We start from the raw sequence: 18,593 nt of genomic DNA, 5'->3' as shown, positions 1-18,593 counted from the left end.
ATGTGGCCAAACTGAATCACTGCTGATCGCAAGCCAGTTTGTTGGATACTGTGTGGGTGCGAAGTTCTGAGCTGTGAGGCCTCACAGAAATGTTTGCCAACAGTTTGATTTCCTCCGTCTTATGAGCACAGGGCATTTACCAGCAGGGAAAAGGGCAAACAGACCAACAGGCCAGTGATAACCCATTTACAAATGTTGCAGCAGCTAATGCTGGCAACTGGTCTGATTGTTCTTAAACTGATGATTGCTGTTCCCAGCTGAGCTGCATGGCAAGTATTTTTTAAAAAGGATGTGTGTGCCATAGGTAAGAAGGTTTATTTGTAAGCCATGCAGCTGAAAGAATAAAACTGTTCAGAAAAACTCTTTTTCTCATGATAGAGGCAACATAGTTTTGAAGCATTGCCAGTAATAAACCCCAGGAAAGGGCAGAAACCATTTAAGCATACCTCTAAGTGGCTATAAGTGCTGGAAATCACAGGATCTGCAGCAGGATTGCCCTCCCAGGATCATGAAATGTTACCTGCAGCTATCCTATTTTTGCTGGTATCTCTGGACACACAGAAACCAAAATGGAAAAAATAAAGGCAGAGGATTCCTAGTTGTTCAAGTAGGGTATGAAGCTCAAAATCCCGCTCTTTCTTCCTCCCCTGATGACGTGTTGTATTGAACAACCTACTTTACCAGTGTGATATACCTCACCACATCTCCCCAACAACATCACACACACAAAAAATGACACACGAAAGAGGAATTATAAGTTACAACTTCACAGTACGCCCTGCTGAAGCTGTCCAAGGATTTGAGTGAATTTATTAGAACTGAAGTGAATTTATTAGAACTGACTCTGAATGTGCAGCTCTGCCACGCAAGGGCTTTGCAAGGTGCTATAACCTTGCCAAAATAGGTACACAGGGTAACACCGGCCCTGATTTTTCTGCGCTGTTCTTACTCAGCTTGCTCCCTCTCCTGCCTATTGTGTTCTTATTTTTAAAGCAGATATTTCGGGGCCAAACTACACTAGTACTATGTGCCAGTTATCAGCAGTGTAGTGCAAACGTTATTACCGTTTTCCACATGAACAGCAACGTGCAGTACTAGGAGCATCTCTCTCAGCCTCAAGTGCTCTGCAACGGAGACATGAGATTGGTTTCAAGCTGGGGTAAAGGGTTACTCTCCTGTAGTAGTATATACAAGCCTACAGCAGAAATCGTAACTGTGCTGCTGGACTGTATGAGCTCACGGAAGGTACTCCAGTCCTAGGATTGTCATGTGGAAGTGCTTCAGGAAAAGCTGCACTTTACTACGAAATCCTGCGGGGTATTTTTTTGCAGCAGCACAGAGCAATTGGGCTAGCGGTGGCTGGACGAGCCCCCGCAGCCGCATCGCTCGGGCCTCGCAGCGCTGGGATGCTGGGGAGCGGCCCGGTTTGAAACAGCCCCACGGGCCAGCTGCCTCACGGTGAGTTTTGAGACCCAGGAGGTGGATTGCAGGGAAAAGATGAAATAACCCCAGCTAGCAAAGCTGTGGAAAGAATCCCTTTATGAGGCCTCCCCTGAGGGTTCGGCAGGGCGGTAGGTAACCGGTTACGGGTGCCCGGGGCCCCGGCTCGGGCCAGGCACACCCTGGAAAAGGGCGCTAACACCTGCAGGCTGGGGGCACCTGAAGGCCCGTGCAGCCGGTGGCAGGGCACGGGCTGGGGCCTGGGACTCCCCCTCAGAGCCAAGGCGCTGCTCAGGAAGCTGGCTGGCCTGAGGGTCAGGCAGGGAAGGAGGGTCCTGAGACCCCTTCTTCCTCCCGCCCTGCCAGGGCCTTGGCCGGCCCCGCTCCGTCCCGCCCTCCCCCCGGGAGGGCTCCCCTCAGCGCCCGGCGGGGCGGGCCGGCGGCGGGGGCTTCCCTCAGCAGCAGCCGCCCGCCGCCTCCCGGCCCGGCCCCGCCCCGCCGCCGGCCCCGGGGCGAGCGCCCACATCCGTGCGCCGGCCCCGGCAGCGACGCCTCCGCCTGAGCCCAGCCCCGGCGCCGGGCTCCGGCAGAGGGAGGTGCTCTGCGCCGCGCTCCGTCCTCCCACCGCCGCCGGCAGCGAGCAGAGAGCAGGCGGCGCGGCGCTCCCGGGAGCAGGTCTCTGCCGGGGGAACTGGGCCGGCCGCCGGGACCGCGGCCCGGCAGGGCCAGGCCCGCCGCGGCCCTGGGGCTCGGGGCTGCGGGGGGGCAAATGGAGGCCGGGGGCGGGTTTCGGTGCGCTCGGGGATCGCGTGGTGACGGGGAGCCCGGGGCCGGCGGGCGGGGGTCCCGTCCCGACATGCGGCCGCTGTCGCGACTGTGTGCCCCTGGTGACAGCGAGCCGGGGGGCTCCGGGCTGGATCGGTGCCCCGCTGTGAGGCGGCAGAGTGGTGAACGCGGAGCCCTGGCCGTGGGTTGGGGGGGCAGCGCCAGCGGCCGGTGAGGGACGTGTGTTAACGAGCGATGCATGGGGAGCCTAACGGGGGTCGTAGCGCGGCGCTAATTCCATAATTCCCAACGATAGTTACCCGGGAATAGCTCCTCCGTAAGCAGGCAGGGGTTCACAGCGCAGCGTCTGCTGTCGCGCCTTGATTCGGGTGGAGGAATGAGATAAGAGTATGATATGAAGTATATAAAGAGATCAGCTGAGACAGGAGGAGAGCTTGCTTTTTCATTTAAAAAAAATAAAAGGAGGAGAAAAGGAAAGCTGGTTCAGAAATACCATGGACAGTATTGTCATGTCGATGTGTGGTTAATACTTCTTTATACCTAATAGATCAGATTACAGTGAAGAGGCTTCTTTCGTGCATTTATATGGACTTTCCAGGGATCATGGAAATGGATTTGGTCCTTAAGTCTGTAGCGGAGCACAACTTCTGCAGAGTTTAACTGAAGCATCTTTGCGAGTGGCTGTGGCAGGAGGAGAAAGGCAGGTACACAGAGTAGCAGAGAAATAGTTTGCCTCTTCTGAAATCTATTATAAAAAGTTATTTTCAAGTAGCTCTGTGCCCTGTGGGCCATAGGCAAAAAAAAAAAAAAAATAAATGCCAAAGGTAAAATGAATTGCATACTTGCAGGCATATTGGGGGAAAAAGGCCTCAGTCTTGGAGTTATGCTAATTCACACCAGCGAGAGAGAGTGTGACTCCTCTTTCAGTTCTTTAATCAGACTTTGACTCAAAGGAGAAACAGTTTTCCCATGCTGAAAAACTCTTCTCAACAAATCTGGTGGGTTTTGGCTGCGTGTGAAGTTCTCAAGATGGGGTGTTACAAGTAAATGCGCAAGAAGGCACTGTTGGCAGTTTTGCACACAGCGTTGTTGGAAAGCTCGGTTAAAACATGGTGCTAGGGAAGTTTGAACAGCTGCAGAGAAAAGCGACAGCTCTCATGGTGTGGTGCTTATTTTTGCCTTCAAAGAAACAGCAATATATTGCAGCCTGCTAGAATGTGTGAACTGGGGAGTAGCAACATGCGCCGTTAGAGTGTGCCTAGAAACTGCTAAGGCTGACATATCACAACCTGGTCGTTACTGAAATACATGCTGTCACTGTGTAAAGCTGGCATAATAGCATCTCGAAAAAAATATACTGCCCTTGAGAGCATGTCACAAAATACAGTTGTATGCTGCTTACCTGTGTGTCTGCAGGCCCTGCCTGCTGAAAGTCTGAATTTGTATTTGCAAGAACTGGATAGCTTTGGTTTTTGGTTTTTTGGGGGGTTGTTGGTTTTTGTTTTTTTTTTCCTGGGAGAAGCTGTTCTTTTCTCACTGTTCGTGCACTGCAGCCTTAATTTTCCAAGCTGATTTTCCTGTTAGCATGGGGCAGGTATTTGGCTTCAGAACTGCTGCATTGGCGACTCTAAGTATATAGCTGTGCTGGTTCCCATGAAAGCGTTGGTTTTGCTCTTTCTTTCATTGAGAAACAAACCAGCCCAGAGTACAGCAGCATGTCTGTGTTTTGCATTTTGCGTGTTGAAATGTGACATGGGGAAGCAGCATGGTCAGTAGCATAATGCAGCAGGTCTGGGTTCGATTAGGGTGGCATTAGGAAACAAGTTTGAGCCTGGCAATCAGTCCTTTCCCCCTGTCACCCCCAGGTGTGGTTGCTGGCTTGGGCAGAGGTACTTTGTCCGGCAGCTGAGATAAAGTGTGACCCGGTGCCTGCAGCTGAGTACTCCCTGCTGTGATAGTCCCTGTGCTGCGTTCTAGTTAATGCAGCGTTATGAAATGGCCAGACAGCATGGAAATAGGCAGTTTCTGTGATTTCTGTGATCAAAACCACAGAAGGTTTGTCAGGCAATGGATAATTCTCTGAAATGACTGACAGAAAGTGTAACATGTAATCTTGAAATTTATTATCAGGAAAGGAGCTTTAAGGTCTGCCTTTCATTTTGAATCTTGAGGAACTGGCTAATTCCCCTAGGTTAGAGTGGTAAAACTCATTGCTAATCTTGCTTGTGGCAGCTCCTAACTCACTCCTCATTCTTGCCCTCAAAACCTTTCACTTGCTTGTCTGCCCCTAAAACCCCGTGTCCCCTCCCGGCGTGGGACAGGCAGGGTTGGCATTACTGGGGTGGGGCAGGTATGGCTGTCTCTCGAGAGAGGAGGAGAACCAGCTACTGTGAGAACTTCGGAGGTGGTGTTTCTGGTATCTGCCTGCCATGTCCTCATGTGAGCAGAAGGCCACTGGTGCAGGGAGGAGGAGCATACCCTGAGAAGCTTGCTGGCAGCAGCATGGGCACGGGCACGAGTGATATCCCAGGAGGAGCATCACGGGGAGTTGAGAGGCATGAAAAGACCTTTCTCCTCTCCAGTACAGCCTCAGCTGGAAGAGAGAAATAACTGTTCTCTCTCCAGCTTTAAGGGGTTAAAACTTCTGGGAAAACTAATTTGTGCCTGAGCAGTACAATAGACTTCAGTTCTAAAGCCTTTCATGGAATAATCAGATTGCTTCAGTGTTCACATAAGATTGTCTGCTGTAGAAAGAATAAATTATTTACTGTTTCAAAATAAGTGATTTAAATGTATAATAGCCATTAGCTTGTTAGAACTAATGACTTCTATCTCGAGGAGCCTTCTTTACAATTTGCAGTCCTTAAAGAGCCACGATAAATGGGATCAGATGATTTGATAAGCCAAACCATTTTGATCACTGTTGTAAATTTTTATTTAAACAGAATGGTGTAGGGAGTGGAAATCTGCCTTGCTGTGTGCAGGGAGGTGTAGCTGCTATCTTAGCTAACGATTATTGCAGAGATTGTTTAAAGGGACACTCAGGTGTCAGAGCTTTCCGAAGCAATATGGAGCAAAAAGCATTACTTTTCAGTTCTGCCAAAAATTTCTTTACCTCTCTTGACAGCAAAAGGGAAACTGCTTTGAGAATTGCAGAGGGGCTTTGGATGAAGTGCAAGCAAATGTATTTACCAATATAGCACTCCCTGGGGTCAGGTGTGAGCTGAGTGTGCAAACAGCAGGGCCAGTCTCTCGCCCTTTAAGGTTTGAGAGAACTGTATAAAGCTGCACTTCAGCTATGGAAAAGCTTTCTAGGTGAGCCCCTGCACAGGGCTGGGATACAGCAAAATGAGTTTGCCACCCTGATGGAGGTTTGGTATTAAAGAAACTGAAAAATTAGCCCAAAGATTTGGGAAAAGCAGTGATGTGTAGAAATACAGACCTGTCAAGGGTGCAGCCAGCTTAAACTACTGTAATAGGAGCTTTGCTTTTTAATCACTGTAAAATGTAAAATGATGTACTCCGCCTTTGTCAGGGAGTTTGTCCATTCCCAAACTGGTATGGGTATGGCTGTGTTTCCCTTTTTTTTATATTTTTTTTTATAATTTCCCCTTTACTAGACATACAGCCCATCATCTGTAGGCAGCGTAAGATAGAAATTCTCCTAGTCTTAATCATGATTCAGACTTTCCATTAGATATTTCCTTATGAAGATGCTCCAAAAGACAAATTTGGGTTGATTGGGGGATCTGTTAGTCCTAACGATGGCCCCTGGCTGATTGTGATCAGCCCTGTGTTCCTCTGCTGCTTCCAAAGATATTTTTGGTAACAAAATTGAGCTGTATTGGCTGGCCTTTGGGCTGACTAACTGTAAACCAGTGTAACTGGTTAGTGGAACGATGCTGTTTCAAACCGTTGGAGGACAGCCCCAACTACCAGGACAGGCTTTCTAAGCTGTGGAGTTGACTTTCCTCCCTCCACCCCCTTGCTCTTTACTGTTGGTAACTGTTCATTGCCCATATTGATTCGTGTATGCAAGAAGAAGGGTAGTGTTATAAAAAAACATGAGTAGCTGGCAAATGTTCAGGTCTTTTAGATGGAATCATCTAGTTTGGAGTCTTCATCAGCATATCAGGGTTCCTACATTTAAATAGAGATCTGCAGAAAAAACACTGTGGTAGTTGTGTGCTTGGTGGCTAAGGCTGGGCTTTGTCAAAAGAGTTTTACAAAGGAATTATGATGAGTTTTGGATTCAAAACATGAATTTGATAAGGTCAGGGAGAGATGAAGTATGGATAATGATACCATGCTTCTGCAGTTACAAGGGAAGTCTAGCCCACTTCATGTCTTTCAGATAACTACATTAGCTCATAAATTTTCATAGAATCTTTTTTTTTTTTCCCCTGACACACAGACAGATAAGTAACATAATGAACGGTAAGCTTTGCCTGCCTTCAAAAGAGCAGGAGAGACTTGGAGGGTTTGAACAGCAAGTCAGCAGGGAGCTACTCGACGTCTCTCCTGGAATCCGCAGCGTGTTGGGCTGTCGGTGGGGTGGGAAGCGACCCTGCGCTTGTGGCAGGAATCCCGATACCTCCCTTCTCTTCTGTTTAACCAGGGGTAGTTCCCTACGTACAGCCAATCTTCCTACAACTTTTGGACTCCCTCGAAGGGAGTTACATGGTTTATATGTATTTGATGAGATTTTTTTTCAATGAGCCACTGGAACTTCCTCATGCTGGCTTTCTTCCTTCTTAAATACATTCCTTGAAATGCTATTAATGACAGTGCTTGTTTTCCTTTTCAAAGTGTGAATGAAAGGTAGGAGTATTTGCCATCTGGGTTATTTTACAGTGGCAGGATTCTGCTGCCTTTTGCAAAATCCATTTTGGGCCTGTATATTTTGCAGGTATTTTGTAAATTATCATTATTTTCTGGTCAATAGCATGGTTATATTTGCATAGTCAATCAAGTAAATAGACTGGATGACATGCTAAATACAGACCTGCTGTGGCATGGTCAACCCACAACTAAGTTCTAAGCTTACCAAGCAGGTTTTTGAAATGGTGAAATAGACGAAAACGTGCATGGTCACTTGTGTTGTAACTTGCCTTGTACTAGGTGTTTGACCCAGAGGAAAAAAACACCGGTGAAGTGTCATGATAACAGCTTCTGGTAACGGTTGGGTGCGGCCCTTGCCTTTCCTTTTCCCCCCACCCTTTTCCCCCCACCCTTTTCCCCCCACCCTTTTCCCCCCACCCTTTTCCCCCCACCCTTTTCCCCCCACCCTTTTCCCCCCACCCTTTTCCCCCCACCCTTTTCCCCCCACCCTTTTCCCCCCACCCTTTTCCCCCCACCCTTTTCCCCCCACCCTTTTCCCCCCACCCTTTTCCCCCCACCCTTTTCCCCCCACCCTTTTCCCCCCACCCTTTTCCCCTCCCCTTTCCTTTTCGTATTGCTTGTATTTTTCATATTGATTAGTACTGACAATGAATTACTCACTCTTCTGCCTTGCCTACACAAACATAAATATATATGTGCTGTGTGTGTATGTAGTGAGAGAGTTTAGGCAGCGACACTGCATCAGCTGGAACGGAAGGGCTCCAGCGCTGTTCTTCCCTCCAAGTACAACTTGCTTTAGGTAGCAGAGCACACTGCATGAGAAGAGGATGCCAAAAGGTGTGGATATGGGGATAGAAAACACGGATGGATGTGGGTCACTGAGAGTGTGCTGCTTGGTTTATCCTGACTAGGATGTACAGCAATGTGAGTGAGTTCTTAGGGAATGCCTGGTGTTTAACCATCTATTTAGAAAGCGGCGTTTGGAGTTGTTACTGTTTTTTCTGGTGTGAACGCTCACTGCAGGCTTCTCATGAGTTGAAGGAGAATTTAAAGTGGAAGTTTGATGGCTCCTTCGCAGGGCACATGTGGCAGTGAGGAGCGTCCTAATGAACTCACCTTCCTACCTGTGGAGTTACGTTCAGCCTGTGTTCAAATGGGTGAAACTGAAAGTCCATGTATTTGAAGAACTTCTAAAATGCAATCTGTTCTGTATGTATTTCTTTCTTTATTAAAAAGGATATCCTGGCTTACTAAAAGAGAGTAGTAAGTGTCTGTGACTTGCCAAGAGTCTTTTACATACTGAAGCCTGAAGCTGTCTGTACTCAAATGCCATGAGATGTCCGTGCCAGAAAGCATCTGTCTGGTCCTCTGGGGATTTTCACTGTAAGGAAGAAAATGAGGAAAGATCTTTTCTTTCACACCAATGCCACGTTTGTTACATATTGTTGCTCACAGCTCCTATACGGAAATTCATGTGTATGCCTGATTTTGAGCAGAGAAGCCAGCTTTAATTTGATCTCAATGTAGCTCCAGTGGGTTGTTTGGTTTTCGAGGGAAAAGAATGTTTGGATCATTGTGGGCCATTTACTTGGCAGCTGTGAGACTGCTTTTTCAACAGATGATTGCAGGCAAATTACAGCCTGGTGGTGGGATGACTGATGGAATTTTATCTTACCTTTCCCACGTGCTGTATTTCTTCCCCATGGGAAGGACTTGTGAGGCTACTTTCTGATAATACACTCTTCAGTTTAATCCTCTCTCTGTTCCACTTTGCATTGCAGATGGTCCTGTATGTTCTCTTTGCTAGGGAAGAAGTGTCTAACATGACTGTGTTAACAAGTTTGATGTTAATCTGTCAGTGTGGGATTCTCTCTTGGGTGCTGCATTGGCGAGATGCGTCCCACAGCAAGAGAGTAACAGGTTGTGGGGTTTTGAGGGTGACAGGGAACTAGTTTAGTTCCTCACTGTACTAGTTGTGGCTGTGGTAGAGTTAATGCCAGTCACAATCTTGAGGATGAAAGAAAAGGGATTTTTCTGCTGTTCCTGCAGAAGACCGGGGAGGCTTTCTGTTCGTGCTGCAGAGCTTTGTCTTTCTAGTCAAAGGACATGTCTGAAAAGCTTCAAAGAGCAGCCACATCCAGGTCGATCTTGGGATGTCTTCCTGCTACAGCCTGTGTGATTCCTTTAGGAGGAGAGACAGAGGGAGAAATAATGCATTTCAGAACTCCGTAGCCCTCTCTGTGTGCTGGGGTGGGTCTCCTGGAGCACCCATCTCCAGGAGTTCAGCGTTTCATCAGAGCGAGCTGCTGAGCCATGCTGAGGCCACTCTGTCAGGCGGAGGGGTGATGGATGGATGTGCAAAAGGACTGGCACCCTCCTGGCCCCTTTTTGGAGGTGCTGTGGGCATGCCGAGCTGGTGCAGTGGGCTGTGCCACAGCGTGTTTGCTCTGTGCCATGGGTACAGAGCCACAGAGCAAAGGCACGGAGCCCGAGGAGATTTTCCTCTCCCTTTAGGTGGTTAGCTGAATGTCTTAAGGTTGGATTGGTTTATGTGAAGCCGTATTTCTCTATCAAGAAAATATTCTCTGGGGTATCTGCTGACAAGTGCCAGATTTTAAATGATCTCTCTCGCGCTGTACTTAGAGAACATTAAATAGGGATGGAACAAAATAATCAATCAAGAAACAAGATGCTGATTCTGATCTAGATGGTAATCTTGTCTGCCAAGAAAGCAGTTGAGTGTTTTTTTAAATCAGGCTTAGTCTAGATGCACAGACTGGAAGAACAGCGTCAGAACGTCACATTTATCATCTTGTGGCTGTTGGCCACGTTGGCAGAGAGGGTTGTGAGGGACAGTCAGGAGGGCTCTTTGCATTTTTGTAAAGCTTAATCAGTGAGGTGGTATTAGAGAGGTGGCACGAACTTCAGAACTGGAGGGTGAGATTGCATTGGGTTTGGTCTGTGTGGGCGCTTGCAGGTTTCTCAGCCCTGCAGGATGACTGGCCGAGGGGACCTTGCTGTTGTGGCTGCTCTGCCTGCTCTGACTGCTGGCGGTCTGTGGTGGGGAGCTGCTGGTATTACAACTTCAAGTCCATTTAGATGCTCTCAGGATGGTGAGGACTTGGAAGTTAAGGTTCCGGGAACAGGGGTGTTTTTTCAATGTCATCATGGAAATCGACACTTGAGTTGCCTTGGTTTAGCTTTTGCCTTACAGCCCAGGGGTATTTCTTTTCAGCAGCTCAATATATCGAGCCATTTAGAATTAGAGTTGAATAAAGTATATTGCAATTTTAATAAAAAATGTCTGGTTAATAAGCTCTTAATAGAAAATTCTGAAGTGGTTTTTCAGATTTTTGCTAGAAGAAATTATCTTGAAATAGTCTCTTTTCTGTAAGAACACCAAACCTCCACTGAAGAATTTTGCTTTGTTTCAGGTATGGTGCATTGTTTTTATACTCCAGCTGTATGTACCGTTCAAGTTAACATTTGTCATGAAACAAGATGAAACATTCAGAATTTTCAAATTCAGTTGATTGTAGACATGTTTAAAAGCACACTTAGTTGTTTATCTAAGAATAATGATTAGTAATTTTAACTTCTTTGTTCTAAATGAAATTAAAATCTTAATGCTCGGATTTCCTGTGGAACAAGAACTTTGTTTGCTGTACTACAGCGATTTGGATGTGGTAAACCAGTGATGGCAGTGTGCTGGGGGTGGATCGGTCTGGTCCATCAAGCTGTCCCTGCACCTAGGTTTTTGTGCTCCTCCTGTCTCCATCGTTGGTCAGGGAAAGGAAAACTGTTTGGTGGCTTCAGCTTAAACTCTGAAGGAATAAAATCCCTTTGTCCAACTTATGACTTTTTGATTTTTCTACACGGTACGGAGGATGAGAGCGAAGTCGGAGTCACCTTGCGGAAGAGGCTGGTTCCCAGGCTGCCTCCCCGGGTGGCAGGGCGACTGCCTCGGCTAGCGCCAGGCTGGGAGAGGCTGCAACACGTCTGCAGCCTGTGGTGCAAACGGGCAGGAATTTCTGGAAAAGCAGCCAGTGCTGGGGGATAGGAGTGCCAGCTGCCTTCTCGTGACAGCTTTACAAAAATAGGTTTTTAATCATCCTGGTCTGATGTATATTTTGCTCAGCATTTACAGGACTGGTAAATTCTAATTATTCTGCTTTGCACATTTGCACAGCGAGGAGATGCTGAGAACATGGATTTTTGGGATAGCGTTTAATCCCAAATTAATACATTGTATTACCTGTCAAACATCTGGGGGGGAGTCATCTCCCAAGATGATTTTCTTTTTCAGATTTATTGAAGGAAATGCCTAAAGAACAGTTACTGCATTGATCAGAAATACTTTGATTTTGATTATTCCTCAGACTTCTGGGGAGAAATTACTTTTGCTCAGTGGAGCCTTGTGGTAAACTTGGGATATCCTGGAATGGATTAAAAGCCTTGAATGAATTTCTGTGAAGCTGCCACGTTGGTGCTCTGCCCTTCCGCTGCCCGGCACAGACCAAAGGCAGTGCAAAGCAGAGCAGCGCTGTCAGATCAGGGACCTTTTTCTCTAGATTCGTTAAAAACTTTATCATCAGAAAATGAATTTCTCAAAAGCTTGGCCTGCCTCTCTGGGTGGCTCTATATCTGTCAAAGGTGTAAGTCTTATACAATGAAACTGCTCAGTACACAGCCAGCTTTTTTATCCTTCAAGCTGTTGAAACGCAGGATAATCAGAACGGGCTTAGTTCACTATTTTAGTCAAAGCAGGTCAGTATTTGCTAATTTAAATGCTGAGAAAGGTAGGTTTTATTCTGATGGAAATTAAGGTCTTGTACTGAAACAAGCAGTGGTTTTATAAATGGGGTATGGCCCAGGGCCTCCTGCTGTCATACCACAGTAATGAGTCTCGGCATAGAGATCTGAATGGGACGGCTGTTCATCCACACTAAGGATTAGCAAGATGTTTGGAAAAAAGCGAAGGCTTAAATTATGTTGAGAACAAGGTAGGTGAGGATGTAAACTAGGTGGTGTTTCATATGATTCCAGTTTTCTCATCATCAGGGCGTTTCATACATGTGAATAAACACTTTGGAGGTCTATTTCTTATATAGGTCCCCTTTCCTTCTGTACAGCTTCGTAGCAAATATGAACAAATTAACTACATTGATGGGAGCTTTAGGTTTAGGGTAATACAACACTCCCCTTGAGCTTGAAATAATAAAAAACCTGCTGGGGGGAAGCAGTTGGAGAAAGGCTGTGCTCCTCTGGGTGAAGGCTTGGCCAGGCTGGCAGGTAATTTGATGAAGGTGCTCTGCTCGAGCCAGGTGTCCATGATGTGGTTCTTGAAGGAGGTTGGGCTAGCAGATGATGTATCCTTCTGATGGAAGATGAGTATTTCTGTTGGTGGGAGCCCAAGTGACCCCTGAACACGGGTGCTCGGTTGCGTTGGCCAAGCGAAAAAAGACTAAAGTAGAAGATAACTCTGGAAAGCTGTTCCTCCTTGGTATCTGGCTTTCCCTCCCAAATACGTTGTGTCACTTGACTCAGCAGATTGGCAGAAGCTGGGAACTGCCATGTGGGGTCATGAAACCACCATGGAAATAATTTCTGCGCCACGCGCTTTGTTCCAGGAGCTCCTGCCTGGGCTGTGATGCAGCCCCAGATAAGTAGGATAAATATTTCCTTCTTTCTGCAAATTTTCATTACTTTCTGACGCGTATATTTGTTTTCCAAGTGCTTAATGAGGGAGGCTGCGCTGCTCTTGGTCACTGCTAGATACAGAAAAGAGCCTGGAAGTGCTGTCGAGGTGTGTAAGCAGCAGCTTAACCAAGGCACAGAGCGGAACCCAGGCAGTGAGCTTGCCATCTGCTTTTCTTTCTTCTTCACCCCAATTAATCTGCAGCGTTTGATGAGGGGGTGGGTTTAGTTGTGTGCTTCACAGAACAAGGCAGCTGTGGGTTCATCTGGTTGTACTGGAGAGGAAGCTGCATTGGAGCTCTTTCCTTTTATTAACTGTGGCCTTGGGATAATTGCTTACTCTGCTTTTTTTTAATTAGTTCTCTTAGGGGGCGAAAATATTTCTTTCAGGATAGAAATATGTAGCCCAGATAATGTCACGTAATACTGGTTAGAGCTTGAGCCCTGAGAGCAGTCCTTGCCATGTCTGAGTTTCCTTTTCACTCCTGTTTCTGCACTACTTCAAACTCATAATAAAATACTTAGAAGGATTTAGCCCTAGGTTTCATAGCTCTGTTCAATATAGCTCTTACTGTTGTCCTCAGAACAAAAATAGTCTTTTTGTCTGAAACTGTATCATTCTGAGTTTCAATTTTATTTATTTAGGAAATTGAAAGTGTAAGTTGTATTGTCTCCTGGCACCTGAACTGAAATGGAGAGTTTCACTGCCGCATTGCATTAGCCTTTTTCAAAATACACTAACACAACTTTCAACTCTGACCACAGGCAGCACCGTTTCAAGGAACAAAAATAGAAATGAGGCAAAACCAAGCAGAAGGGCGGGGGGTTGTTATCATTAAATATTTTTTTTTCTTTTCTCTTTCCATAGGTTCCTAAAAATTAGCACTATGACTGATGGAGACTATGATTATCTGATCAAACTCCTGGCCCTCGGAGACTCTGGGGTTGGAAAAACAACGTTCCTGTACAGATACACTGATAACAAATTTAATCCAAAATTCATCACGACAGTAGGGATAGATTTTCGGGAAAAACGAGTGGTAAGTTGTCTCATACAAATGGTGGCACCTTCTTTTTTTCTTTATTCATTTCTGCTGAGAACAAATTTTATGTAGCTATGTGCTGCCTCTCTTACTGTGGGGTATAGCATGTGTTGATAATGGTTTTCCTTGTCTAGTTTTTGGCTTAAACAAGTCATAATCAGGAACTGGATAAAGGGGAAAAATGCTGTTATTCTTATACTCATGTTGGATTGTAAAATGGTTTATTGCATGTTGGTATAAAAGGATAGTTCCTTTTTGGGTTTTTTGTTCCTTTTTTGTTTGTTTGTGACTAGAACTAACTCTAGCCCCCAAACTCATTATTTAAATAGAAAAGATGGAAACGTACAGAAGCATAGAAGTTTCAGCCTGCTTCCAGGTTCTGCCAGTGGGACCACGCTGCTTCTCCGAGTCTCTGCCAGCAGCAAGGCTGGAGGCTGAGCGTTCCCAGCCTGTGATCAGGAGTCCTCATAGGTTAGGATCCATGGATCCTAACACCTGCTTAATGCAGTGTGTGCAAGCCCCTTCTGCCATGCTCTTGTTTCTTGATATTAGAGAGAAGATGAGAGTCTTCTGCAGTGTTGGTCAGATGCTTTTTGTGGCTATGAGCACAGTTGCTTTGTTTTAATTTAATGTGACTAGTGGATCTGGTCATAGATCCTGACACCAGCTAAATACAGGGAACAAATTCAGTTTCCTTGATCAGTAAAACCATAATAAATACAAGATATAAGACCCTAGACAATTATTTTAGTAATTTTCTTTAATAAAAAGAAGTGTAAATACTTGCCCAGTTCAAAGATGGAAACCTCTTTAAATTTGCTTCTTTTTAATTTAAATGAAATACTTCTAAGAGTTTTGCACGAAACATCCTTGGAAGTGTTGACAGTGCAGAGATGAATACGCTGGCAGAAGAACTGCTGCTTGTGGAGAACTTTTCAGCAAGGAAAGGGAGGAGCTTTTCTTTGTACCCAAGAACCTGAGTGCTGACAAAACTTTGTTCATTTTCCAAAAAAAAACCCCTAAGTGCTTCTCAGCCCTGCAACAGGTTAATGTAAGAACTAAAAATCATTTACAATATTTATTATTAATTAGTATGAAAACATTGCCCAGTTTTGAAGCAGCTGAGTGAAAACACATGCCTTGGCAATATGAAGCACATTGTTCATGTATTGTCATTTCACATGCATTTAAGCTCCTGCTATTTCACTGGAATACTGTGAAAAGATGGGCATCACTCCCCCATTCACTTTCATCTTTCCTGGCAACGTTTTCATCATGGCTGGTGGTGGTGGCTGCTGCTGTGAGTTCAGTTTTGCCACAGTGACCAGGATGTGCAGGCCCTGCCTGGGAGATGGGGGGTTCAGGGGTCCCCTGAATAAAAGAACCATGGATCTGGATTATGGTTTAAATTACTCATAATCAATGCTATGCAAATTGAGGTCAGTTAAGTGGGGGCCAGGCCAGGCTCAGGTTGCAGTGGAACCTGGCTCCATCTCTGCTCTGTGGGATTGCAGTGATGTAGTAAGAGAAAAATATTAAAAACACAGTTTTACTGCAAGGAAATGTCTGCACATGCAAATTACAAGAACAGCCTTTCCCTGGCTGGTCAGATGCTCGTTAATGTGTTTTGAACATGGGTGCTGCATTGCTTCCAGAGGGCTGAACTGTTCTGCTAAAAGTCACAGACAGATTTCTTCCATCATTTTTCCTTACTGTATGTTTCGGGGTAAGACAGTTTGTAAGTGTGGGAGAAACTACATCTTACATTAAATTATCAGCTTTGAAATATCTTGAAGGTTTATCTAATAAATTGTCTTCTACGAAAGAGATCGCAAAGGTGAAATATGTTTCTTCTGTTGTGTAAAAGTCATATTAAAAAAAGGACCTTGTGAGTTTCCTTGTTTGTCATGCTAAACATTACAGGAACATGCTCCAGCAAACTAGTTTGATTCACAGATATGGTGCGGTTGATCCATTGGTCTTTTTCTGATTTTCAGACAAGGTACCTGCCAGAAAGGAAAGGCAGACACGTTGTACTCAGAAGCTACCTGTTGAAATGACAGCGGTTTAATTAACTCCACGGGATCGCAGAATAGTCTAGGCTGGAATGGACCTTCAGAAGGCATCTAGTCCAACCCCCAATTAATATTAGTTTTGTTGTGCAGGAGAGCTGCATGCTATATTTTACAGCACAGGGAGGGCAGGTGAGGAGGGGTTCCGCTTCCTCAGGTAACGTCAGTGCAGCCTCTGGGTACAGACATGTCCACAGGGTCCCTGTGCACTTGATCTAAATGCAAGAGCAGTATCTGCCTGCCTTTAAAATCGCTGAGTCTGCTAAACTACCTCAGATAACAAAACCAGCATACTCATTTTATTCCTGTCTTTTACTGCAACAGCTAATTTACACACTGTTGCTGTTTAATAAAGAATTGAGCCCTAGCGAAAGGTCACAGTGATTTCTTTAAGCACCGTGAGTTTGCAGTTGCAGTTAGTAAGGAAGTCATTAATGTCCAACAGAAGTTAATGAATAAAGAATAGCTTTTTATAATAGTGGTTAATCCTGTCAGCCAGCTGTAAATTTTCTAAGAACAGCAATGAAACAGAACAGAGACAGCTTGCTCAGCACAGTGCTATGCCAAGTTTTAAAGATCTGGTATCTAATTTGAACTACTAAAAATGGCCAAATTACCTTTAAAGAGCAGCTTTCATAGATGTTTTATGTGGCTTCTGGGTTTTAAAATATTATTATAAGCAGCCCTCTGAAGTGGCTTTTAGAGGTAAGAGCTTTTACTGAAGGACTGAACTTTTACTCCTTACTGCTTTGCACAAAAGCAATGGTCACAGTCTGTGACCCAGGTGCTGGATTTCGGTGTGAACTGTATGGCTGTACTGATTTGACTCTCTCGTTAGGTATACAACAGCAGAGGACCAAATGGATCTCCAGGAAAAGCCTTCAAAGTACATCTCCAGCTTTGGGACACAGCTGGTCAGGAAAGGTAACGGAGTTCAGCTCATTGAAAAGCAGTTCTGCATTAGTTATGTTTCTGGATAAACCATTCATCCATTCAGGTGAAAAATCTCAAAAATCCTTGTGTATCTGGACAACGAAAATATTTTCCAGAAATAATGTTTTTCTGACACTGCTTTGATGCGGTGATCAGGGAATCTCAGAAAATAGGACTGGGGGAACTGGAGGTGGTCTGCTTCCTGCCTCAGCAGCATGCTGCCTCGTTCCTAGCACACACGGGTTACTGGGTCAGTGGTTACCCCTTCTTGTTTTGTACTGGCTTTTGGCTTTAAATCTAGATGATCTTTCAGGTCCCTTTCAATCCAAACCATTCAACGATTCTTACCTCCTGTGGAAGATACTACCTAAGTGTCCTGTTCTCCTATTTCAGATCTTTTCTGTTAGGTTGGATGGTAGGGTGTATTTGAGAAAGGTGCTGATAGGGGCTGCATTAGCCCACATGTGGCCATCAGGCTGAGGGAAGTGGTTATTCCCCTTCACGCAGCACTTCTGAGGCCACATCTGGAGTATGGTTCCTATTTGCGGAACTCCCCCAGTGTGGTATACTTTATACTGGTAAACTGGAGTCCCATGGAGTCCCATTAGAACAGGTCAGGAGGATGATCCAGTGAGGGCTGAGGAGGCTAAGGTCGTTCACCCTGAAGACTAAGTGGAGGCTAATTGCCATCTTTATCTACCCAGTGGGGAGAAGACAGAGCCAGACTCCTCAGGCTTGCAGCTAAAGGGTGCAAGTCAGTGGTCACAAGTCACAGCAAGGAAATTCCAGCTAGGTAGGACACAAGTGTTGGCCTCGGGAGTGGTTAAACCCTGGAGCAAGTCACTCCCAGAGGCTGTGCAGTCTGTTTTCTCACAGGTGGTCGCAACTCAGGTGGACATAGTCCTGAGCAGCCTGATGCCTTCCTTAAGTCCTCTCCAGATTACGTGCCCTGGGCTTCTCAAGACTTTTCTATGATGAGCAAACTTTCTGTTCTATCCTCCACCAGGCTGGTTTCAGCCTCTCTTACCACCAGCACGCGAGCAGGATGGAGAGTTGTAGTTCAAGTCTTAGCAGTGCTGAGCAGATTGGAAGAATTGCTTCTTATCTTTTATGGTTTTACATGTGTTTGTCTTCTTTGCAGCAGCATACCATAGCTGACAGGTATTAAGTTCAGGACTGATCAGAATCTCCTTTGCAGTAGGATTCTTTTATCTAACCAGATTTTCTCAGTCTTCTGCGTGATGTTTGTTCTTTCCAACGATATTCTTGACTTGTCACTGTTAAATTTAATTCTATTTTTTTTTAAAGGAAGAAGTGTGTGTACTGCTTGCTTAAGCTTCCCCTGGCTAGTTGCGTACACTGGTTTGGGCTATCATAAAGTGATTGACTTTGGTATGACTGCTGATTTCATCTGTCAACAAGGGAAGAAAATGCGACTCAATGCCTATTTGCTGTGTAATAGTGACCAAAGAGCAGAGGGCTGAAGCGTTTAGTGGGGAGGAAAGAAAGTAGCGATGAGGCAGATTTCAGGTTTCCAGAGTAAGCAGTGCAAATACTATGCAGGAGAGGTTGCTGCTGCTGGATGAAAAGCAGAAGCAAGCAGAAATTTTGTGTCTGCATCTCTTTCCCTTACTCTCAAACACCATTTGTGCATACCCCTCTGCAAAAGATTAAATGTTTTGAAGCTTTTTTTTTTTTTTTTTTTTTTGGAAAAGAAACCCTAGAAGCAGTGTTGGGTATCTGACATGTTTCCATGGAGAGTGTTTTGGGTTTTTTTTAT

General features: G+C 45.5%; 1 protein-coding gene across 1 annotated transcript in view; it reads left to right on the top strand.

Annotated features, from left to right (window-relative positions):
• Positions 1–1,934: 1,934 nt before the first annotated feature.
• Positions 1,935–18,593, top strand: part of RAB27B (RAB27B, member RAS oncogene family) — a 28,559-nt gene continuing 11,900 nt past the window's right edge. Inside the window, exons 1-3 of the mRNA XM_055699423.1 lie at positions 1,935–2,115; positions 13,634–13,805; positions 16,719–16,804. Coding sequence (XP_055555398.1) covers positions 13,653–13,805; positions 16,719–16,804 — 239 coding nt within the window. The 5' untranslated portion in view covers positions 1,935–2,115; positions 13,634–13,652. The remainder of the gene's footprint in view (positions 2,116–13,633; positions 13,806–16,718; positions 16,805–18,593) is intronic.

This window comes from Falco cherrug, chromosome Z (genome assembly GCF_023634085.1).
Source record: "Falco cherrug isolate bFalChe1 chromosome Z, bFalChe1.pri, whole genome shotgun sequence".
Classification (NCBI taxonomy): domain Eukaryota; kingdom Metazoa; phylum Chordata; class Aves; order Falconiformes; family Falconidae; genus Falco; species Falco cherrug.
Note: the sequence above shows the minus strand (reverse complement) of the source record. Positions and strands in the feature narration are given on the sequence as shown.